General features: G+C 36.3%; 1 protein-coding gene across 5 annotated transcripts in view; it reads right to left on the bottom strand.

Annotated features, from left to right (window-relative positions):
* Nucleotides 1-333: 333 nt before the first annotated feature.
* Nucleotides 334-25781, bottom strand: part of PPP3CA (protein phosphatase 3 catalytic subunit alpha) — a 338860-nt gene continuing 313412 nt past the window's right edge. For 4 of the 5 annotated variants that reach the window (XM_032178357.2, XM_032178178.2, XM_058432673.1 and 1 more), the window contains exons 11-14: nucleotides 15196-15280; nucleotides 7016-7113; nucleotides 3915-3944; nucleotides 334-798 (exon numbers count right to left, since the gene is read on the bottom strand). In XM_032178357.2, coding sequence (XP_032034248.1) covers nucleotides 602-798; nucleotides 3915-3944; nucleotides 7016-7113; nucleotides 15196-15280 — 410 coding nt within the window. In that variant the 3' untranslated portion in view covers nucleotides 334-601. The remainder of the gene's footprint in view (nucleotides 799-3914; nucleotides 3945-7015; nucleotides 7114-15195; nucleotides 15281-25781) is intronic. The other variant, XM_032178268.2, reaches the window with a different exon arrangement.

The raw sequence follows: 25781 nt of genomic DNA, 5'->3' as shown, positions 1-25781 counted from the left end.
ATTTTAACAAATTTGCAACGTTCTTTTTTTTCTTTTTCTGTTTTTTTTTTTTTTTTTTTTAAGACTGCCTAATTCAGTTTATAGCCATTGTCTGACAAGAGTAGCAAAACATTATCAATAAATAGTCCTTAGTTTGTACATCATTGTTAAAAATGTTTGATGTCATCCATTTTTAGTGCTGCGACTGTAAACGTACAATAGAGTAAGAAATTAGACAAAGTTTTCATGTCCAGTAACAGAATAAAAGGCCTTTCATTAACCTATCTAGAAGTCCCCAATGCAGTAGGAAAACATGTTCATTCCCCTAACATTGCAGTATATACTAGCATTAGCTTTCTTTTTAAAATTTTTTTCTCTATAAGCATTTTTAAAAGGCATACCCCAAAGAGGTGTTTAATCACCATCCCCACCAAAATATAGTTTATTATCTCTCTCCCTCTTTTTTAATGATAGTGTAAACTGAATCCAATTCCTGGCCCCCAGAGCAAATAAGCTACTGTCAGAGGCAAGAACATCCAACTGCTGATATGCAGCAATCCCCATCACGCCCTGCAGCTCAAAAAAAAAAAAAAAAAAAAAAAAAAAAGTGAACAGGAAGTGGTCACTGAATATTGCTGCTATTACTGCCATTGCTGTCCGTGCCGTTAGTCTCTGAGGTGAGAGCCTTGTTGATGGAGTTAAGGTTGGCGTCAGAGGGCATGGCATCTCTGCGAGGCGGCATCCTCTCATTAATTCGGTCTAAGCCCTTGGCTTCCTCGAAGCTAGTGATCTTATGTTGTGGTGAAAATCCTTTGATAGCTAAACAGAAAATCATTAAAAAAAGAAAAACAGGATTATCCAAAGGAAAACAAAGGGCACAGCTGTTGCAGCAGGTGATGTTAGAGATTTCTCAGTGAGAGGGACTCCTTCAGTGAAGAACAAAGTGACGGGACCTGCACACCACACAACAGACTCCTTACCATACTCGGAGGTAACCAAAGGTTTGAAAACAGCCAATGTCTCTTGCCAACCAAAATGTCCTCTTGAAGTTATTAAGATGTAAGCATTTCTCCTGTCTTCATGAAAGTTTAGATCAAAGAAATCCAAAGTGGACAGGTAAAGAGGAAAGCTGCTTTCAGGGACAAGCCTCTAGAACCAGCATCAACTGGCCACATCATTAGCATGATTACTGCATCAAACACCTTAACCTAGACAGGCTGCAGCATCTCCCTCTTTGTATTCTTCCATTGTGCTAGGTAATGGCAAATTCAGTGGAATCAGTATGTCTGCTATACCTAAAAACCTAGCAAAGGGCTTAAAGCAGGAGCTACAAGGAGCTAGGAAAGGAATTAACCGGGGCATTTCCATGCCATCTCAGAATCCCAGAAAGAACTTCTTGACAAGCAACTCAATGATGACATGAAAAAAATGAAATTATAAACTCCTGTCTCCACTTAACTTTGGAAGCATGTGGAGTGAGTGACAAGGTAAGAGAAACTAAAAAAAAAAAAAAAAAATCAAGAAGATCACTAGGTAGAAACGTATTGTCTGCCCTTCAGCAGTGAACAGGTCAAACTGATGTTCATCTGGTATCCATTACTGCCTAAATGAAAGAAAAACTGAGTAGATCAATGTAGATGTAAGTGATGGTTAAATAATAACAAGGAAAAAAATGCCTTTCACAATATTTAGCAAAAATGAATTGAACTGGTTTTGGTCCTATTCAATTAAAACATGGAATTCTCAAAGCGGGAATGATATTTGATTTTTTAAAAAAGTAATCTTTAGTGTGCTACAGAGATAGGTAAGGCATTTGTACAAAAACCTTAATGATTTCTTCAGTGAGTACACCAACTGGTGAGCTGCAAATAAAACACATAAATGGGGAACCAATGACATCAGTTTGCTTTACTCCCTGGTGAAGTGCAAGCCAGATATTTCAGGGCCAATCACCAATGCTCAATTGGGCTGCATCACCATGGCTGATTAAGGATAATTTCATGGTACCTTTATCCTCCCAACCTTATTTGGGGGGAAAAAAAAAAGGAAAGCAGTTTCAAGCTGAAGCTTTACCAGCCACTCCTACACAAATGTGCAGTGCCTTTTATTAGTATGGATGAGATTCCTAAAAGATATACACAGTTGTTTCAATACTCATTAAAAGATGAGAAATAGTTTTTCCCCCCTCTGCATTTTAAAGGTTAGCATAATGGTGATTAGTCAACTGTGAGAGGAATAAGATGGGGAAATGGGGAAAGACCAAGGCCCAAAGCAAAGCTTGTTAATTCTTCTCTAATTTAGTAATAAATTGCAAAATAATAGAGCTGTCTAACGAGCACCCACCCTGAAAACTAACTCAATTATTTTGAAATACAAAAGAATAGCATGAGATGGTACTCTACTGTTTTTTTTAGACTACTGTGAATATAATTTCATCATACTTAACAGGTATAAAAGTTTGTCATCATCATTTATGAAATGATTTAATTAATTTAAATGGTAAAAGTGAAATTTCTAGGCTTTATAAGCCAATAGGGTGGGAGTGTTAAAATTAAAAATCTAGCTAGAACAATGGCTACTTCTGGAATGGGGCTCCATTTCTAATCATTTTTGTCATCCTGGTATGGAAGAATGTGCTCTGCTGTAGTTGCTGGTCAGACAATGGGTATTAGCAATTTACATTGGTAGTATACTTAACACAACACAGAGTCACAGAAACCACAGAAAACAGCCAAACTATCAACAAGAATGCACACTGCAGATTAGAATTTGCCAAGAGGAATAGAGAATTCCCACATAAATAGCAGTTTATTCACTGCTATTTAGGAAGCAGTTGTATTTTCTCTTACAGTGCTACTGTTTCCCCTACCATATCCAAATCATGTACAAATTGGAAGAGTCTAAAGTGGCACTTTTTATATTATACCAAAGGACCATGTGCACATAATTTTGAGAAAAACAAAAAAGTTACCTTGCAAGAACAAAATACAACTGAAGAATTTTGTTTTAAAGGGGAACTTCAAATTATTATTTTTGAAATTTCCAAAGGATATGGTATGTATAATATTTAAAAACTATTTTGATATGCAGTTCTCTTATAACTATATATTTAAAAAACAGTCAAGTAAAAAGCAAATACTAAAGGGTTGACTCTACTGTCCTCGAGCAGTGCTAGAACACAGCTGGAGATGGACACTTCTTGATGTCCGCTGCAGCTCCTAGTACAGTGCCTGGCACAAAGCAGACTCTCAGTACACATTCATCAATTGAGTGCTACTTGATACTTGCTATTCTCGTTATCGGCCACTTCCACAGCCACTAGATGCTTTTGAACGTTTTATAATATTTTGCTGGTGTTAATTCTCATACAAATACCAGTAGGTTATAATTTGATTTAAGATTACCAGAACTGTTCATCTCATATACAGCTGTCTCATGTTGGAATATTTTTTAGAGATACAAATTAATGTTGAACTACAACAAAGCACTATTTAAATGAACATTTTTTTCCTTTGGCTACAAACTTCTCAAGACTAGAATTAAGATGGCTATTTTTATTCTCTTCAGTGCTACCTGAAAGTGATTTGAGGGAGGGACATGGTTCAGCTCAAAGATTATTATTTTATAAGCTACTGGTCAAAACAGCTGCCATAACCCCCACCCCACATCATTCAAAATATATAATCCTTTTGTTTTCTGTGATTATACTATTCATCATATACAAAAGTCAAACATAGCTTTAAGGGAAAGAAACAAACAAACAAACCATAGAAGGACATTTTCCCCTTTAAAGCAAGAACATTTTGGTTAATACTGAGCCACAACTGTTAGCTCAACACCCACACACTCTGTACAAGCTACAGCAAAAAAATGAATACACCCAGCAGAGCCCTTATCTGTTGCAGGTACAACAGAAAGGGGACTGGCCAATTTACCTTCATCAGCCTCAATAGCCTCAACAGTAGCTGAAGAGAAGAAAGGGGGTGCAAAATGAATGAGAAAAATGAGCAGAGGATTTTTTAACTCTAAGAACAAATCAGTGACCATCAAAGGAGCTAAGAGAACTAATGTTCCTATAAGTGCTAGATTCTGGCACAGACAACAAAAAAGAAATGCTAAAAACAAAGAAAAAAAATGCCACAGAAATTATAAATTCAATTTTAAATTCAATTTATGAGCTGGATTTGCCTATCTGAATTAAATGCTTTGGTTTTTGCCCACTAAATAAATAACAAACAATTAACCCTTTAGGAAAACACTTAGGAAAATTTCTTTTACATGGACTGAATTATAAGAGATCATGTAAATCTCAACTGTGCTTCTGACTCACACAGAATACTATATAACCTCTGCTATGCTTGGTGATTTAGTTTTAAAATGCCAGACGAAATGGCAGAATTTGAAGCAGTGCCACAGTATCAGTGGGATCATTCACACTATTTAATATTAAATAGCACTATTTCCTGATGTGATGGAAGAGCAGGGAGATTCAAATTTAAAGGAAAAATAAAAGTCAGGGTGTCTAAGGCGATAATGCATGTGACTCTTTAAAGATAAACACATCAGGCATTACTAGATTTGGGGGTCGGTGGGTAGGAAGAGGGTGAAGGAAAAAGAAAAAAGGAAACGAATGATATAATCTGGACTTCTTTTTCCAGCAAACCCAATTATGTTTTCTTTTCCATAGTGGAATATCCTTTTTGGAAGTAAAATTCTTAAAATATTACAAATCAAGTAGTAACGTGCCAGTAGTGGCAATAATTCTATCAGCATTTTAAAGAATAGGCAGCCTAAATACTGAATATACAGAAACAGCATATTTCAGAGGCAGAACTTGAAAAGCCCACTGCTTTATCAGCAATTTTTGTAATAAGGTTAGGGTCTAAACTTTCGCTATGTAAGTATATGAGTCTTTCTATGTTATTAAGGTTAGTTTATACTTCCCTAATTAAATCGTAAAATGCAAAACTTCTCTGTAACTCCAAAATGTTTAATATTAAAATTCTACCCCTTGACTTTAATTTGCATTTTTCTTATAATTCAAGATTTTAAAACTACAGCAACTGCAAAATGTGCACTATTACTTACTTATGGTGAATTCTAGATTCCTTATGATAAAAATGGAGAATGGTTATCATCACCATGGAAAGAGAGTACATAGCAAAGCTCTAAGTAGTTTACCCTTTTAGACAAATTGAAGGGCATCAGGCAATACATTTTGGAGTCGTATCAATGTATGTGGTTTAAAATATATAGTAAGTTTTCAAACCCATATAGAAAGGTTCCAACCCATATGTCTTTTATGTGTATGTGTGTTTGTGTGTAGGTTCAACCATAGAAAAACACAAACCAATGGATTTAAAATAAAATAAAACCGAATAACCTAAGTAAAAACACAAGTGAAAATCTGGAAATGAAACAAAGAACTGGAAAAACTTAAGTAATGTAAGTTTAAAAGTAAAGCAAAACATCCAGAATCACATCAGCACTGACATATTAGAACTATGTACTGCCCACTATCAAATGTTCTAAAGCAAATGTTAAATGAACACTATTAAATGTGTTCTAAAGCCCACAGTTTCTGATAATACACTTGCTGTGCCTTAAAATGTGCTTATCAGAAACTAGATTTCAGTCAGTTAGGTAGATGGTACATTTTGGACATGTAAATGATCCATTTATGCTAATATTTTAGTAAGATATTTAATTTGGTAGAAAAGCTTTTGTGTTTTTTTTTTAAAGTTGTTCAAATAATTCCTAGCTGTAAATTTAAAGGGGACGTTTACTTCTCAATACTATGTATCTTCCTACCTTCATTTAAAAATTTTTGTCTTTTTGTAAAAACTCAAAAGACACTGATTTGGAATATATTCATCTGAAAATAAAGACAATTAATGTGATGCAGCCATGATGTGATCATTCAGCAATACTATATTCATGAAGTTGATCATTACTCTTCATGTAGAAGTTTATTGAATAATATAAATGAGAATAGTGAGTCTTCTAGGTTGAAGGGCAGGGACAGAAAAGAAAATACAAAAAAGATTCAAGGAAAGGTACAGGAAAATAAGCAAGAGGCCGAGAATGTTTGTTTTGAAAAATGTTATAGCATATTTTCATTTTAATTTTTTTCTGTTGAAGCCTCATCTAATAGCAATTTCCTATTGTTAAAACTGTACTGTATGTAATAATAATAGTAGTTAAAATTGGTAACAAATGTAACAAAAGTGAAAGAATATATAGGACTGTGCTGCTAACATGGTAGCCACTAGCCTCCTGGCTTATTTAAATTAAATTTAATACAAATTAGATAAAAGAAAACATTTAGTTTCTTGGTTATATTTCCTATATGCTCAACAGTCATATGTGGCTTCTGTATAGATACAGAAATTTCCACCATCACAAAGAGCTCTGTTGGACGGCACAGGTCTAGAAAGCTACATGCTTTAACACAAAATCTGTATTATAAAGGAAATGTTACTCTCTTTTCAAAAATAAAATGTGGTTCTACTCAGTCTCCTGTTTTCAACTGATAAATCAGAGAAAAGACACAAATGACTTCCAATTTCCATTCAAGAGGATAATGAAATCATCTCCTTAAAATCTAGACTTACAGATATATTTTAGTGTTTGTGTGTGTATGTGTTATCTCATAAATGAAACAGATAACCAGAAAACTTATTAAAAATGTAACTAAAAAGTTGTTTTTGAAAACGGAGTGGCTCAAAGTAGTCAAACCTATTGTGCATGTAGGCAACCTAAATGAGTTGTCCCGTAGCTAGGCGGAATATGTAGATTAACATGTGAATGAGGGAATGGGGGAAAGGTGGAGTAAAGACCACATTCCAGAGAATGAGGGAGCTATTAATTATGTTGGACATGACTGATCAAACTGATTGGGGTTTCAGCCCTTCTGCCAGCTGAGAAGAAGAACTGAAGACCAAGACAGAGCTTAAATGAATGAATAAATCAGGGCTCTAATGACACAGCTGACTGCGATGCCCCGGCACACAGTCATACCCATCAGCCTGCTTACCGCTTTGCAGGGTTTGCTTCCCTCCAGAAAGTACTCCGCTGGGGAGCATGCCAGTTGGGGTCAAGCCTTTCAGCGTCAGCACACTCTCACTCTCTTCTCTGGAAGGCATAATGAGGGGTGACATTAACTTTTAATTTCTTTTGTGAAAAAGAAATGACTCAAAGGAAAAAAAATGCATATAAGAACCCACATTTTCCTCTATCTTGGCTCTCTGGATCTTTTTTTAAATTTTTTTTAACATACTTTATTTTAATTTATTTATATACTAGTAATGTTCCATAAACAATTACTACAATAAAGTTTACATTATCCAATTAGGGAGGTTCTGTTTCTTTTGAGTATTGAAGATAGAGAAAACCATTTTGATTCTGCAATCAGGCATCTCAATACAAAGTGTTTGTTGTGCATTCTGTATGTTAAAAGTGAGCCATAGAGAATGCTGATGTTAAGTTTTTCAGCCAAGGCTCAGCAAAAATAAGTGGAAGTGATTTGATTTGACAGAATAAAAAAACAGAGCATACGGAGATTGAAAAAAAATACGATTTGTGGATTAGGGAATCAGGAATTACATTCAGTGGACTTTTAGAAATTAAGGAATTTAGTAATTTAGATGTTACATGAAAAACACATTAAATAATGGCAAGTAGCCAATAAACCTACTGGTAAAATTTCCCAGTTTTTTCTTTTTTCAGTCACTTTCCCCACTGATTTGCTAATATAAAATTATTTTCTTACTCAGCATGACAATTGTTTTACAATCAGTTTTAAGTACATCATTATTTTAATTATATTTATTAATTACTTGACACTATTAATCATTCTGAATTGTTAAACCCTCATAATTAAATAACCATGACTAAATAACCACTCACTCTTTCCACATAGCGGTATTGCAATCCTACATAACCAGAAAAAAGTCTCTAAAATACAAATTGTATATATACACATATACACACACATACACACACACACACGGAAAGAGTTTCGTATGTAGAATTATCTACTCCAAATTTTTACGAAGGTGTCTCACGTGACTCAAACAGAATTCCTGAACTTCTCCCCAAACCTGCTGTCTTCAACTCAGAAATTAGCAATTCCATCATCTTTTAGTTACTTAAGAGTAAAGGATCACTCTTTAACTCTTTTCACCCTAATTCCATATCCATTGTCACAGCAAAAATTGAGGGCTCTACCCTCAAAATATTTCTAGTTTAACCAATTCTCACAAGGCTACTACCGCATCTCTTCTGACAACAGCTTTGTTGACAGATAAACTTGGCACAGAATTAAGCTAAAGTGTTAGGATTCAATCAATGGTCTTGAATATATTCACAGAGTTGTACAACCATCACCATAATCAATTTTAGAACATTCTCATTACCCCCAAAAGAAACTTCATACCCATTAAGCAGTCACTCCCTATTTCCTTCAGCCCTGTATCACTTCTAGTCACTTTCTGTAGATTTGTTTCTCTTGGACATTTCATACAAATAAAATAATACAAAATACAGCCTTCTGTGACTTCCTTCTTTTGCTCACCACCAGCATCACCTACCTGGATTGCAGGAGCCTTCCGAATGGTCTCTCTGCTCCATCCAAGTCACACTCTTGCCCCCTCCTCCCACAGCTGTTCTCACTATGGCAGCCAGGGTGAGGCTTTTCATACCTATGCCAAATCCTGTCACTTGTGTATTCAGAACTCTCTAATGGCTTCTCCTCTCCTGATGGGTGAAAGGGAGGTTTCACAAAGGCCTTAAAATAAACAGCTACCCCACGCTCTCCTGTTCACATCCATCTCTTGGTCAACATTTCCTACCAATGTCTACTTTCCTTAGACATACCCAGCACACTCCACCGAGGGGCGCTGCACTTTCTTTGTCATCCTCCTGCCCTGGCATCTGTGCGGCTCACTCCCACCCTGCCTTCTAATCTTTGCTCCAATATCGCCTTCTAAGCAAGAACTTCCTTAGGAATGCCATTTAAAATAATAATAATCCCTTTCTCTACTCTTTCTCCCTTTGTCTATTTTATTTTTATCTAAGGTACTTATCACCCCTGAAAAACGATGCAGTGTGTTTACTTGCTTATTTCTGGTCTCCTGTCCAATCCATTCCCCTCCCGCCATGCCCCCAACCCCTCTCCCAGCTAGACAAGCCTCATGAGAGCAGGGGTTCTTGTCTGCTTTAATCACTGCTGCAGCCACAGCACCCAGACTAGAACAGTACCTGGTACATAGCTCACATTTCAAATATATTTGCCAAAAATAAAACAGTAAAAGTTGAATGGAGAATGGAAATGTTAATCCATATTTTAGATTTCTGTATCCTCTACTGCAAAGTTTACTTAAAAATAATAGGTTTGAGATAATTAATTATTGTTTATTTTCATGCAGGTATTTCAAACTTTTTAAGCTTCTGTGGTCTGTCAAACCACTAGAGGTCCCATGAAGAAATATATTGAATGATAATATGATTTGGGAAAATTGGGAGTACCTCTAAAGAATGAACACAATTTTCCTTTACATTCATATTCAAAATATGGCTTTTGTCTCATGAATGATTATAATTCCTACATACAGAATCTTGGTGTCAAATCCTGCATTAAACATGGGACTCAGGCTGGGCACCGTGGCTCACACCTATAATTCCAGCACTTTGGGAGGCAGAGCTGGGCAGATCACTTGAGACCAGGAGTTTGAGACCAGCCTGGCCAACATGGTGAAACCTTGTCTCTACTAAAAAATATATAAAAATTAGTCGAGTGTGATGGTGTGCTCTTGTAATCCCAGCTACTTGGGAGGCTGAGACATGAGAATTGCTTGAATCCAGGAGGTGGAGGTTGCAGTGAGCAGAGATCGTGCCACTGTACTCCAGCCAGAGCGAAAGAGTGAGACTGTCTCAAAAACAAAACAAAACAAAACAAAACAAAAAAACAAAACTCCCCCCAAAACATGGGACTCATCAAAAAAAAAAAAAAAATTACAACCCATAATGCTCTGAGAAAGCCAAGTAAATTATTAGCTTTTTACCTACAAAACTTTTCCGGTAATCTGAAGTATTCTTTTTAATCTTCAAAATTTTAATTTTGTACCAACAGTAGGAAGATGTTTTTGGGAAATCACATCTTTGTGGGGGTCACACTCAGGCTAACATTTCAGTCATAAGACTGATGTTGGGACATCATTTAACTTTCTTGGGCTTCAGTTTCCTTATCTATAAAATCACAACTGTAATTATGGGATTTCCATGAAGATTAAATGATACACTGTTACAAAAGCCCCAGCATAGAAGATGGTCATTTTCCTTCCTTCCTTGCTCTTTTTTTCTTTCTTGTTCAACCACATTCCTTACTTCCCTTAATTGTGACTGCCATTCCTGCCTCACATGGAGGCCATGCCCTCAAAGGTTTCTAGCAGCTTCTTCATTTTTCAATTTCAACTCTCTCTGCTGAATTCTCATTCAAACTGATATCTCTGCAGTAATTTCTTCTGATGACCATACCCTCCTTCCTGAAAGACTCTTTGCCCTAGGTGTTGTAATGCTTTTTTCTCCTGCTTCCTCCTTCTCCTTCTCTGACATCTTCAGTTCCTAGGCTGATCTTTTTCTTCTATCTCCAGATCTGTGTTTTCTAATATGTAGGCCCCAGTTACCATATGTAGGCTGTTAACCACTTGAGACATGACTAGTCGAATTAAGATGTGCTGTAAGTGTAAAATACATATGGGATTTCAAAGATGTAGTACAAATATAAGAATAGAAAATGTCCCTTTAATAAGTGTTATATTGAATTGATCAAATGTCAAAATGATAAAATTTTGGATATTTGTGTTACACAGACTGTATTATAAAAATTAATAATTTCTTTTGTTTCTGTTTCTACCCCTTTTACTGTGGTTTCTAGAAAATTTAAAATGACGGATGTGGCTCACATTTTATTTCTATTGGAAAGCAATGTTCCGAAGAATTTTTATTCTCCTCCTCTCACTTTTCACGCTATCCTTTAGCAAGACCATCAGCTTACACTGCTGTACTCTTGTCTCTCTGTTGTTGACTCTCGTCTGCATCTGTCTTTCTTTCTCTCTCTCTCCCCCTCTCTCTCCCTCTCTCTTTCTTTCTTTCTTTTTTGATGGAGTCTTGCTCTGCTGCCCAGGCTGGAGTGCAGTGCTGCAATCTTGGCTAACTGCAAGCTCTGCCTCCCGGGTTCATGTCATTCTCCTGCCTCAGCCTCCCGAGTAGCTGGGATTACAGGTGCCTGCCACCATGCCCAGCTAATTTTTTTGTATTTTTAGTAGAGATGGGGTTTCACCGTGTTAGCCAGGATGGTCTCGATCTCCTGACCTCATGATCCACCCGCCTCGGCCTCCCAAAGTGTTGGGATTACAGGCGTGAGCCACCGCACCCAGCCTTATGTCTACATTTCTAAGCCTCGCCTCTCTCTGAACCTCCAGGGCAGAATTTCTAAGTGCCTCTACATAAATGCTCTGCCAAATTCAGTGCATCCTACTCTTCCCGAAAAATACCTGTTAGGTATTTAAATTGAAAAATACTTCCTCTTCTTTAGACAATGGCATCCTATCAATGGCATAGACTGGAACCCCTGTAGAATATTCTGGAATATTTCCTCTCTTTTGTAGTCTCTCATATAGGTAAGGGTTCTCATAGCCAACACTGGAAATCTATTCTGGCTAATTTTAACAGGAAAGAGATATATTAAAGGTATTAGAGAGCTCACAGATCCAGAGAACTGGGCTTCGATGCTCTGTAGCTGAGAAGAGTAACAGTACCTGTTCTTACTGTGGGGTGGGCTCCATGAAAGGCTTGCCACTGATGTTCATAGCCAATGCCAGAACTCATACTAATGCTGTGTAGTTAGCTCCCAAAATGCTGAGGTGGAAGCTCTTCCACTGCTGGTCCATGAGATTTCACACCTGACAGGACAATCGCCGTCCTGCCTTGCTGCGTCCTCATGATGCTCAATTTGAAACAAAGCCTTACTTACATGCATTTATCTGACTGGCAAACCCTAGGCAACAGGCTTGTATTTTATCTGCAAGGACTGCTGAAAGACAGTTTTCTGGTTCCCTTATAAGGTTGCACATTTCCAAAACGTAAGAAACATATTGGGCAAGTATACCTGACAAATTTGTACCACATTCCACATTCATTAATCACGTCCTGTTTTCCCAAATTTCTTATATTTGTCCTTTCCTTTGCACTTCTCCCCGCCATAGCCTGGTCCAGCCTTTTGCTGGGATTACTTCAAAAGTTTCCTACATTTTTTTTAAATTTACATTTTATTTTATATTTATTTACTTTTTTCGTTATCCATACGTCCCCTTGCTAGCCAATCTTCACGTTGCGATTAACACGTATAGTGAAACATGGGTTAGAGCATGCCTCTAATCTCATGAAAATAATTCTACAACTCCTGATTGCCTACACACACAAAATTAAATGTTTTAACATGCTATGCAAAACACTCAAGGATATGGACTTCAGTATATTTTCAGTCTCCGTTTTAACAAGATTCCTCACTCACCTTCATGTCTTTTGCTAGTCAGTCCTTTAATACATTTAGAATTCATTACTAGACTACTAGTATTGCTTAGAATTTATACTAGACTACATAGCACAGTTTTGAGTAAGACTCTCATTAGTGTTGCTCCCCAGCTGAGTGAGTTTGGACACTCTGCTTAGCCTCTCTCACATTCAATTTCCTCACAGGAAAGTGAAGTCACCACAACCTTGCAAGCTTCCTGTGCTGATTATTGTCAAATGTGCATAACATGGGGCATGAACCTGGCACTTAGCAAGTGCCCCATAAAAGGATGCCATTGATATTGCTCTTAGGATTGTGTGGCTGTGCTCCTGATAATTTTTTCCACTTCCAGGAATGCCTTCACCACATTTTTCCCTGTCCTGGAATCCAGCCTATCCTTCAAAGCACTCCTCCAATTTTAACCTCTTTATGAACATTCCAGTCAGGAAACACAAGGTTCCTTCCTGTCTAATGCCACAGCAGGGTATCTATTCATGTAGTTAGCACACACTTTTTTTCTTTTCTTTTCTTTTTTTTTTTGAGATGGAGTCTCGTTCTGGTTGCCCAGGCTAGAGTGCAATGGCATGATCTCAGCTCCCTGCAACCTCCGCTTCCTGGGTTCAAGAGATTCTCCTGCCTCAGCCTCCTGAGTAGCTGGGATTACAGGCACGCGCTACCATGCCCGGCTAATTTTTGTATTTTTAGTAGAGACAGGGTTTCTCCATGTTGCTCAGGCTGGTCTCGAACTCCTGACCTTGTGATCCGCCTACCTCGGCCTCCCAAAGTGCTGGAATTACAGGCGTGAGCCATCATGCCCGGCCACTTTATTTTCTTTGTTAGTTTATTGTCTATCTGGCTGGCATTCCAATTTGGTATCTTGATTGCCTAATTCAGTGCATGGTACACCGTTAATGCTCAATCATTATTTACTAAGCTTAACTTACTTTTTTCTCGATAGGATCTCTCTGTATTCTGCATATGTGCTATGGATGCTTTTATTATAGAAAAACAATAATATAGAGCTTGCTTTTATTTTCTACTAACGTGCAATTTTAAGTGAAGTCACTGATCACTGCGTTCAAATAGTCCATTTATCATGGGATAGTCATGGAAATTCTAGAGCTGTTTTTACTTTCCCTCAGAGACTTCAGACAGAATAAGAAATAAAAGCATTATTGGTAAATCTGAGGCACAATAAATAAGCAAGTGTTTACTCAGAATTCCAATTAAGCTTATGACCTTCATATACGCCTCTGTCCCCACAGAACATTTTTCTAGCCATACAGGCCTCCTTGTGGTCCTCAAAACTACCAGTTTTGTCTTTACTTAAGTATCTCTGCACTTGCTATTCTCTTTGCCTTGAACTCCCTTACCTCATTTCTTCATGAAGGTCACCTATGCTTGCCCAAATACCATTACTCAGAAAGTTTTTTGTTGACCACACACTAAAAGAAGTTCTTTATCTCCCACTTGCTCCATCTCTACATTGCTTTATTTCTTTTCTCCATGGTACGTAATCAATGCTCTAAGTTTTACTATATTTACTTATGGCATGAATGAATAAGCCCTGAAAATGTAGTTGGAAACGTAGAGCAATAGAGCAAAGGTAGCCTCATTCAGTAACGGAAGGGAGCAATGATGCCCTATTTTCAGCTTGAACATGGCTTGTCGTGATTGTGCTGGCTACCACAGAGGTCCCACTGCCTTTGATGTGGTGTCTCTGAGGGAGCACGATAATGCTTTTCATCCTTCTCATGGCTCCCTCTTTTGGCATTAAGTCATTCAGTTACTCTTTAGTGACTGTACCAGGAAGAGGATAGAAATAGCAAGAGGAGAAATCAAAAGAGCCAGTGTCGACACTCTATGAGAAAGAGTTGGGACAAAAATTTGGCAAAAAATTAGATTATTAAATTATCCAGTTGTAGATGTACTATTTCCCAAGGTGTTCCTATTTACTCGTTAATATGTATTATTTTGAATTGACTGTATACTCCTTACATATAAATATATCATATTTTAAAGTAATCTTCTGAAGAGAAATGTTACATTGTATTATTTAGAAATAACTGGAGTTTCCTTCAAGAAAATATTTGTTTTCTAAATTAATGCTTAATAATAATAATATGATTCATAACCTACAAAATATACTACTATATGGAAATTGAAACATAGTAATTTTTTCTCTCAATAATTAGAATAACAGATTCACATGAATAGCTTTATGGCTGATGTTCATTTCCTAGAAATCTAGTGAAATGTGTTTGATAAATGCATCTTTCACCACGAGCCAGAATGAAAAATAAAACAAAAAAAATTACAATAGCTTTTCCTGTTTCATAAGATATTCAACCTATTTTGAAATCAATGTTTTAAAGTCCTATAGCAAATAGAGGAATAAAATGTGATGCAATTCATTTCGAGACTTTCTTAACAGAAATAATTTAGTAGATTGCAATTTAACTAAAATAGTGAGAAACTGACAATTTCTCATTTAATTTTCCTCAATTTTTAATTTAAAAGGAAAAAAAGAAAGGCAAATATTCTCTAGTAAAATGTTTAAATTACCAGATGAAAGTATTAAAGTATTTATTAGGTGACACATAATACAATTTGAAACAAAAACCGAGGACGAATGCACCCACCTGAGCACTGAGAACACTCTGGCCATTTTGCCTATTGCTCGGATCTTGTTCCTTATCACCTCTTTCCGGGCTGCAGCTGTTGCACCTGTATTTTCAAACAGAGTTCAGTGGTCAGTAATTTTTTATCTAATTGTAATTGATTTTACAAATTTACACATACAACTGACTCCAGTAAGCAAAATCAGTATTTTTTTTTTTTTCCCTTAAGAGGATTTATCTGTAAATCAAATTTGAAAATTTAAGCTTTTGGCCACGAATACTAGGATGTGATTTTTGAGAGGTCCCCATAGTGCCAAAGAAAAACTCTCGAGATACCCAGAGGGGAGGTGAGTAAGAAGCTAACTGGAAAATCACTGAGCAGAGAGGGGTAGGTTCCTATCCTCCTCTTCCAATTGACTTTCCCCTTCTTTTCTATTTATTTAGAGACCACGCATTGGGAGGAAGAGTTAAGTGCCTTATCACCATCTTCTATTCATTTGCAGTCTCCATGCTGGGAAAACTACTTTAGGAAACTGCTTTTCCAAAAGTTCTCCTTTGATGTGATTAAACTAGAAAGTCTCTTAATTCCCTATCTGCCTTTCAACATCATTCCTAATTATTTGATGATGATTGAGCACTTGATACTCTTTCATCTTCTGGTTGGTTCATGAGTTCTGGAGAAAAGAGTAGAGAACTGCTAAACTGGATTTGGTAAGAGACAATGGCACCGTGGTTGGCATTTTAGTACTATTTTTGAAAGTTATGCATGGTTTTTCTGGGTAAGTTTTACCACTTGTTACATTTTCCAAATTAAAAAAATTACATAGATTATTGTTACAAATAAATACATTATTTTAAAATGTTTTAAAATAATACTTTAATGAGCCCATTTGATTTTTTCTTTAATTCCCAAGGTCACATTTTTTTTGAGACAGAGTCTTGCTCTGTCACCCAGGCTGGAGTGTAGTGGTGCGATCTCGGCTCACTGCAACCTCCACCTCCCAGGTTCAAGTGATTCTCCTGCCTCAGCCTCCCAAGTAGCTGGGACTACAGGCATGTGCCACCAAGCCCAGCTAACTTTTTTTGTATTTTTAGTAGAGACAGGCTTCACCATGTTGGTCAGGCTGGTCTCAAACTCCTGACCTCAAATGACCTGCCTGCCTCAGCCTCCCAAAGTACTGGGATTACAAGTGTGAGCCAGTGTACCTGGCCAAGATTTTTATAATCCAAGGTAAAATGGATAAGCTATCCTTTTTATTCATTATGTGGGATTTTTATGGAAAGCATTAACACAAGCAGATCATCTAATTCTACTCTCTAACAGATATACAACAGAATATTCTTTTCAAATAATAACAGAAATTTTCCTAATCCAAAAGAACAGTTTCAGTCACGTAATTTGCTCAGGGACGGTAGTCTATAGATGATAACTGGTATGTGTTTTGGTCTTTTATTATAATTTGTGATAACAGCAAGCTTTCACAGAAGGGTTTTGAAAAAAGATTTCTACTGTTTCCCTTAGAGGGCTTTTATGAACGCCATTTGGAACCTCATTGATTGTATGGATCAAACAATTAATATGCCAACATTTCCATGAGAAAGAAAACTTGTACAACACACCCAATTTTGAAATGGCTAGAAGAAAGGTCTTTGCTTTTTTTTTTTTCCCTCCACTCCAACAAAGTGAAAACATATGGGTCACTTTCTTTGCCTGGGTGGGTAATCTTTCAGAGGTGATGCTAACACAAACCCATCTCATAGGTGCATGGGTGTTCCCCAGAGGCTGTGTGAAAACCAGCAAGCTGGCTTCCTCCCACCTTCCCTCTGCCCTGAAAGCAGCCTACATTTATGTCCATTTCTTCCTCTCTTGTGGCAACTATGCCATGGCAGGCACCTTTCAACATATCCAATGGGAAGGACTTATTATTGCCAGCTATTCTACCTGCAAATGGGTGGAATAGGTTTCCATCCATGTGGGAGACGGCAGTTCTCCAATCTAGCTGTTCTGATAATCAAGCAAAACCATGGGTTCTCATTTACTATAAGTTCCTTGAATTATTAATTAGTCTCTCGGCCAGAACACTGGAGAGGAAAATAGGGTGTGTGCAGGATCCCTGCCTCTAATCGTATTCTGATTTTGTAAACAATATTAATTATCTATGATTTGTAATTAAGATTATACATCAAATTCTGCTCTGGAGACCATCTAAAACTGAATTCTCTGTGCTTGGATTTTAGATGAGTAATGAACAAGAGACCATTAAAAGACTTCTTTTTTTTTAAAGTGGGATGGCAAACAGTCCCCTTAGGGTGGTCTTCCTATACAAATATATGTTTCAGTTACTCCATTCAATGATGCTTTCAGTCTAATATTGTCCTATTACTACTCTATGTTTAAAATTCCCTACCTCAACTGACCTGTGAACTCAGGGGTCCTGATGTGCTGAGTAAGGGAAAATATTCTGGCTCTCTCCAATAAACAATATGGCCAGATCATGAAATCAATTCAGTGAACACAAAGAATGGAAACTGTGGGAGAGCTCCAAAACTGGTCACTATATTTAGAAGCACAACAAGAAAAGCAGCAAGGAGTGGCTAAGATGTCTAGAAATAAAACTTCATGTATTTAAGTGAGTGAGAGGGGGGACACATAAAATCAAATAAGTAAAAAATATATATGGAAAATAATTTCACAGAACATTTCTGATAAAAAACTTGTAAAAACCATAACTAGAGCAACGAAAAGTAAGAAACTACGTTGGAAAAGGAGGGAAATAAATTATGTAAAGCTGTGCTTCTTAGCTTGGTATAAGTTGATGATCAGAAAAATGCTCAAATACATACTTAATTTTAAATGCAAAATGAACATTCTCACAGTCAGTCAGTATACTATTCCTTATATTTTCAGATAAAATGAATGATTAGAGAGCATATAAAAGATATACTACTTTATGTATATGTAGTTGTGCTCCCCATAAATAGTGAATCACAACACACTCTAGCACTTTTCTTAATTAAAAAAACAACAACTCTCGTTTAAAAATTTCTCGGCTGGGTGCAGTGGCTCACGCCTGTAATTCCAGCACTTTGGGAGGCCGAGGCGGGTGGATCACGAGGTCAGGAGATGGAGACCATCCTGGCTAACATGGTGAAACCCCGTCTCTGCTAAAAATACAAAAAAATTAGCTGGGTATGGTGGCACATGCCTGTAATCCCAGCTACTCGGGAGGCTGAGGCAGGAGAATAGCTTGAACCTGGGAAGCAGAGGTTGCGGTGAGCCGAGATTGTGCCATTGCACTCCAGCCTGGGCAACGAGAGTGAAACTCCATCTCAAAAAAAAAAAAAAAAAATTTCTCAGTAACACAGATAAGGAGTTTTATTATCCCTCTTCTAAAATTGAAATATATTTACACAAAAAGTAAAATAACCTGACCATGGACAGTAAGAAGAGCCATTAAACTATTCTCTGAATAGTTTATCCTGAAAAGTACCTTCAATCTTTTCCATATAATCAAAACCAAAATTAGCTCTAACCGCACATATATAACTTCAAAAAGATTTAAAATACCGAAATAAAATATCTGGATTGATGTGTAATTTAATGTAAAGGAGCTGAACAACAGCAGGAGAGAATTAAGTTCAGATGTAAATGTTCTGGTATACTATACTTAGTATTGCTATTCCAGGTTTTCGGTATTTTCCAGAGATCACTAAAACTTTTTCAAAAACGTATTCCACTCCAAATCCTCACAGTCCATAATTAAACAGAAAGATGAAGAATAAGTACATTCTTTTCAGAATTTTACTACCTGCAACATGCAAAGATAATGTCATATTAAACATTCTTGTTACTGTTCTGTTTAAGTTGTGAAAACGTACCACAGTAGCTCAAATTAAAATTCAGTATATTAAATAACGAAGACACATAAAATACCTTTTACATGAAAACTGTGGTAATTTCTTTCCATTTAAAAAAGCATATAATCACCTATTTCAACTTGGAAGTCCAAAACTGAAAGGTAGTATTTCATATGTTAGAAAAAATAGTAATTTTAAGTAAAATTTCATTTTGTTTCAAATAATAATCACTTCTTTTTTTGGCATCTACTTTCAACTTTTTAAGTTCTGATCTTCTTTTATGCCTGGGGTATCATGCTACTATTTCCAGAACCTAAGCAACCCTGAAAACTCAATTTTTCCTCAACATGGGGGAGGCTAGTATACAGACAAAGGGGATCTTTAAAGATTTGCTTTTAATACATATCCTTCTTGCCCTTAACTTAGCACCTTGCTAACTTCTCGTGAAGTTTTAAGATATCTATGACAAATGGCCTTCTAAGTGACTGTTGCAACCCCACAGGGTAGATTTCAGCCTTAGAAAGGAACTAGAAAAAGGCATTTGCACCACAGAGAGTGGAGGCAAGTGCTTGGCTAAAGAGAGAGTCTTACCACCTGGGGTATCTGGCCCACATTACAGATGTTGGCTCTGACTTCCAGCTCAGTTACCACTGTGGAGCTACTACTGTGAATTCTTCAGTTACACCTGAATTAGTGGTGTGCAGAAAGTGTTACGTAGAGTACAAATTACCATCCAAATCATTCATTCATCAAATATTCTTGTGACTCCTTTACTATACAGCCTGCCACGTGCTAGCAACAAAAATATGAATGAGGCATTGTCTCTGCTTTCGGAGATCACGTGAACAACAACAATAGACAATGACAAATATTACATTGAAAGTAGCAGTGGTACACTGGAGCTGGCTTCTGTCAGCTGGTAAGAGGATACTGAGTGTATCCCTTCTAAACTCCATGGTCAGTAATGTTGGTAGCTTCAAATCAGCTGTGGGGGAAACATTTATACCATGAAAATCTGCAAATGCTACAAACCGGGGCCATTTTCCCTGGGAGGACAGGTGCAAACTGCTTGCAGGTACAAGAAAAACTTTTCAGTGAAATGGTGACAGTCAAGGATGTTGAAGGATAAATAAACAACAGAAAGAAAGAAGAATGACATTCTCCATAGAGATTTTTTAAATGTGTATAGGCAGCAAAATTCCACATTATGTTCAGATGATAGGTAAGAAGTTTGATGCGAATGAAGTTTGAGTAAAATTGGAAGATGGTAGGGTGGGAAAGAAGCAGGAAATGCGTGGGCTAACCTATAAAGGCTTTAGCATAGTAGTACATGCAAACAAGAAGTTTAGATATTAGCATGTATGCAATAGAGTTAAATAAAACTTACTTTGCCAGATACCAAAAAAGAAAGAAACGGTTAGATTGCTGGAAGAGTAGAGACAAGATATGTGATAAAGCAAATATGGTCAATTGTTAGCTATAGAAAGTTAAGTGATGGGTATCTAAGTACGAACTATACAGTTCTTCAAACTTTCCTGTATGTTTAAAATATTTTGTAATAAAATGTCAAAAAATGAAACTATACTTGGAATAAATTTGGTTTTGTGGGGGAAGAAAAATAGCAGCTTTGGGGAGAGAAGTCTCTATGTTCTGCCCTGCCCTTCCTTTATGTAATAGGGGAGGATGCATGAGCTTGCTGAAAAAGGCAATGAAGACTTCTCACTGGAGTTACATTCTCCCCATCTCTCTTCTCCACCAAATCCAGGAGAAAACTGAACTGCCAGGATTTTGTTTTCAAAGTCTAATCCAACAGATTCTTATTAGTTTCAACACATTTTAACAACTGTAAGAAATAAAAATGACCAGTTAGAAAAAATTATACTTAAATATCTTCTGAAAAGAAATATTTTTACATTAGAATGTGAAAAAGCTGCTTTTAAAAATTGTTATTGTTATTGAGTTGTATTTTATTTGACAGAAACACTAGCAGACCTTTCCCAATTGATCATTATATTGGCCATGAGCTTTTTGTTATCATTTAGGCTTCTTTCTTTACAGGACATTTAACTTGCAAGTGTATCCATAGTATATGTATTTAAATGAAATATATATAAAAAGTATATTTATACTAAAAACTTTTGTATGTTTTAAAATGAAAGATGTATCTTTAAAATTATATTTTGCTGGTAGACTTCAAATGTTTTAAAATATTTAATCCAAATTCTGAGAAAAATTTTTTTTTTTTACCACTCAACACTTCCAAATTTGTTAAAACTTAACAAAGTTCATTCCTATTCTACTTGAAAGTAAAATTCTTATCATAGGTCAATATTATTAAACAGAGTTTCAATGTTCCTTCAGATTTTATTTTTTGCCAAACAGAGCAATTACTGAATTTGAATAAAACCTCTTGGTGAAATGAAGCATAAGGTATTGAGATAATTAATATATTTTGTTGTGCTATATTAAAGATAAAAAATGGGTTTTGTGTCCATCCCAAATCAGCACCTTTGAAATAGAGGATCTAGTGCATAAGACAGAACAGACTTCAGATACCTCTAAGAAACTTGCGTAATTGGTCTTTATAGCTTTTTACAGATGATGAAAATTATGAATATAAAGACTGTCTTCTTTGGGAAAATACATGTCTAACAGTTGAAGTAATCCCTAAACCTTATCTTGTCTTTTTCTTTCCTGACCTAACTTAACAATAACAAACCTTGAGCTCTTATATTCCAGCAAAGGGATGTTATGCAGAAGTTACTTTAGATATCCACCCAGTTTTGCTGTTGGCTATGAATTGTGACAAGTGCTTCAGTACATTTTCCTACACCACCAGGCACTTGAGTCCTAGATTTAAAAAAAGCACCATAAGCAATGGATAACTGTTTACTCTGATGGAATGGCTTCAAAATTATACCCCTTATAATTTTTACTCATGTAGCTACAAAATAATATCCCCAAAGAATACTATTCCCATTCCATGTTTAAATAGTTGTAAATAATGCTGTAAACATTATGAGATTAAAACGAAATGGCTATATTACTCTGTTACCAATGGCATATAAATATCAAAGCAATTTGAGTCCCACTATCATTCATTTAAAGTCCATGAATAAAATCCTCATTGATATTTACAAATCTTATATTATTCTTTTTTTCTTTGAAATTGTAGTTCCACTTTAAATTTTCCCAATTTTACTCCAGTGCATTATAAATTTAAACTTTAAAATATATACATATTTTAAATTAGACAGGATCTCCCCATGTGGCGCAGGCTGGACTAGGACTCCTGGGCTCAAGTGATCCTACCGCCTCAGTCTCCCAAGTGAGGTTACAGGTATGCTAAACTTCAAAATATTTTTGTCACTACATTATATGTTATGTTTAGAAATTTAACTAAATTTTAGAAATTTCCTGAGACGATGGGTCCTAAGTGTTCAAAAAATTCCTTTGGAATAAATAATATCATAATAATTATTATAGAGAGTTCACAATTATGAACTCTTTAGTTCCTAATTGAGATAGACGGCACTAACATATGATAAATATTCATAAATATTAAAGTGCACAGAAATAAAATTTTATTGGAATGCATCTCTTAATGATAAAGATGGGAGGGAAATTACATTGCTCCCTTGATTAAGGAGACTTCTTAGACACTAAGCTTTTCCAATGTCTCTTTTTGTGTGTGCCCCAGAGGTTTTTATAGCTCAAGGAAATGTTCACAGTGACTATGTCTAGGGAGACCTGTGCCTTTCTGTTAAAATGGAAAAAGTGCATTTGAGAAAGAGGAGGCGGGAAAGGAGAAGCTGCAATAAGGCCTCCAGCCAAGGTGCCTTCTCAGGCTGATCACTTTTAAGAAAATAAGACTTATGGTGGCTGAGGATGTGAAAATGGATTCCTTTTAACTCCTCTTGAAATGTCTTAGGGTAATTGCGACAGTACAAATATTCCAGCCTGAAGACTGCTGTTATATCAAGATTAGATTACTCTATTTCTAGAGTTGACAGCTATTGGAAGAACTCCTTAACTAGCCATAAACCTGGGAATCCTGCACTGTTCATCTACTTAGGGTCAGTGCAGTCAAAGTGAATCCAGAGATTGTTAGGTGCTTTCTCTCACCAAAACAAACAAACAAACAAAAAAGCCATATGTATGCCTATATAAATTACTATTTTGGGCAAAAGAAAAACACATTCAAGACAACAAGTGAAAAAAATCCTGGTAAAAATTCATCTTTTTGAAGATTACAAACTAAAATATTTAGAATATCTTTCTAATATGGATCCTAACTCTATTAACTATCCCTCTCATAGGTGATAAAATTGGGACATAATAGCCACTCACTCCAAATCACTCTAAAGCGCACATTCTGAATTTCTTCCATATGTTTTTTTAACTTGACTACAATCTCAGTATATATTAACAGCCTGCAATGAATGGTGTGATATTTGGCATAAGGCTATTCTGTCTTACATCCCACTCTGAAAGCAATAGAAGAGCCTTTAAAATATAATTTTTTTTAAAAAAAGTTTCTCCTGTATAATGGATTTTAAGTGTTCAATGGATTTTAAGGAAAGCCAGAAGAGCTCAGTTTTTTCTCCACCTCTCTTGTCACAAAACATAACCAAATTCTTTGGATAGGAGGTCTTAAAAATGGACAGACTACGCTCAAATGCCCAATTACTGTCATTATTTGGTTATTTTCTGTTTAATTATAAGTCACTTTCACTTCCAAACTCTAATTGGATCCCATGCACTTTTGTTCTCTAAGATGTTGTGTTCCGTCTGTTTAATGACTCCTTGGTTGAGTCGCAGAAGCTGACTATAAGCAGAATTCTAACTGGATGAAAATTGAAAGACTTTACAATAGATTAGGAACTTTCCATTGATTTTTCAAGAAACTGTCACATATTCAGCTCACGCCTTACAAAGGATATTGCTCCCGCCCCTTTGTTTTTTAATATTTACCAAGGAAGCAATTAAGAGCCATAAAATCTGATTTGGTTCAACCCCTTTATCGTGACAAAAACACATCAATTTTATAAAATAACAACAGAAAATAAAAACCAAAAGGAATAAATCTAAATTTAATAATATCAATTTATTATCTAAAAGGGAAGCAGTCATAATGCCTGGATGTCTAACCAAAGATTGCTCTTGATATGGATGAGGATATAACTGTTTAACAGGATTTACTGAGGACATAATTGTGAATACGTGATAAATGCTGGAAGAATGCATTCAGACTAGAACTTAATTCTGGGCCCATATGGATTTATACATTTATCAAATACTAGAATGACATTTACATGTTATCTCTGCAATGATATAAAGTGAAGGGAGAAAACGAACAAACATATTCAATATTACGTTTGATTGTCTCATATGTTTTACCCTAGATAAAAAGTTAATTTGAGTACCACTTGACAGCATAATAAAAAGCAGACAGAAAGAAGTAATACAACTCCTTCATCTGACCATGGAGAATGGCTGAGGCACTGGCATGTAATGCGCTTATCTGAAAGAAGTCATTCAAAGGTCTTTTGCTATTCACAATTCAGGCATGGTGTTTTGTTACTTTGTGGGAGATGCAGTAAAGTTTTGCCCAAGAAGGAGAAGTAGAGAAAACAAGCACTAGGTTCTGGCCAGTGACCCATGCACAGGCAACTTCAAAAAGTAGATGGTCCCCAAGTCATGAGACTTTAACATCACTTAAATATATTATTATCTTATCAGGAGAACGCATGTGCTAGTTGAAAATGTGTTGGTTTGCAACAGACACATAGTAAAGAAGAACAGCTGAGGCAAACATTTGAAATGTTCTGGGAAGTACTGTCCATGGGCCAAATGGCTGTGAGGTGCTCTAGTCCTACTGCAAAGCTTCAGATCACAAATACGTGGCTTGTCCACTTCTCTTAAGACATGTAACTAAATTGGCATTTGAAAGTCAGAATAGAACAGAGGTAAAGAACTTGTGTCTAGAATAAAAGACCTTGGTCTAAGTCCCAGCACTATCATTTACCAGCTGTGCTACCTTGGGCAAGTATTAAGTCTCTTTAAGGCTCACTTTCCTTATCTATAAAGTGAGGAATGTTCTAAATGCATTATTTCCATATAATCCTCACAACAACCACATGGAGATGGGACTACTAGTCTCCATTTGACAGAGAACAATTCTAAGGAACAAAACGTTATTCGCCTAAGGTCTTTAGCTAGAGGTGATTCAGAACCAGGACTCATTACAGTACCAGCTGACTGACCTACTTCACTTGTGGTGGCAGAATTAAATAAGTAATGTGCTCATTCATTCTCAACATTCAAAAAATAAATGTGCCAGTTAGGGTGCTACCTGCTAATGCACGTAGAACAGAACTTTGGTATATGGGAAGTATTGTAAAATGCTTGTTATTATTAAGAAGAAAACACTTGTGCAGATATGAACATTCCAGTTTTTCAAACAGATTTCTCTCTGTAAATTAAATGATGTATTATGTGATCTTGGTGAATATCAAGCTGCCCTGAGATGTGGCCTCATTTATGTTTTGTGCCAGCCAGGCTAAAGGCTGGACCCCAGATTATGGCAAACACACTTGGAGAGAATGAGAGCAGCCAGGATGCTGCTGGCTTTGCAGTCAGAACAAAATAGACCACCCCAAAAAGATGGGTTGACAAAATAGAATCAACATTTCTATTTCTACAGAGTTCTGAGACAAAATGGGAGAACAGCTTTTATATCTTCTCAT

The sequence above is a fragment of the Hylobates moloch genome, unplaced genomic scaffold (genome assembly GCF_009828535.3).
Source record: "Hylobates moloch isolate HMO894 unplaced genomic scaffold, HMol_V3 SCAFFOLD_2, whole genome shotgun sequence".
Classification (NCBI taxonomy): domain Eukaryota; kingdom Metazoa; phylum Chordata; class Mammalia; order Primates; family Hylobatidae; genus Hylobates; species Hylobates moloch.
Note: the sequence above shows the minus strand (reverse complement) of the source record. Positions and strands in the feature narration are given on the sequence as shown.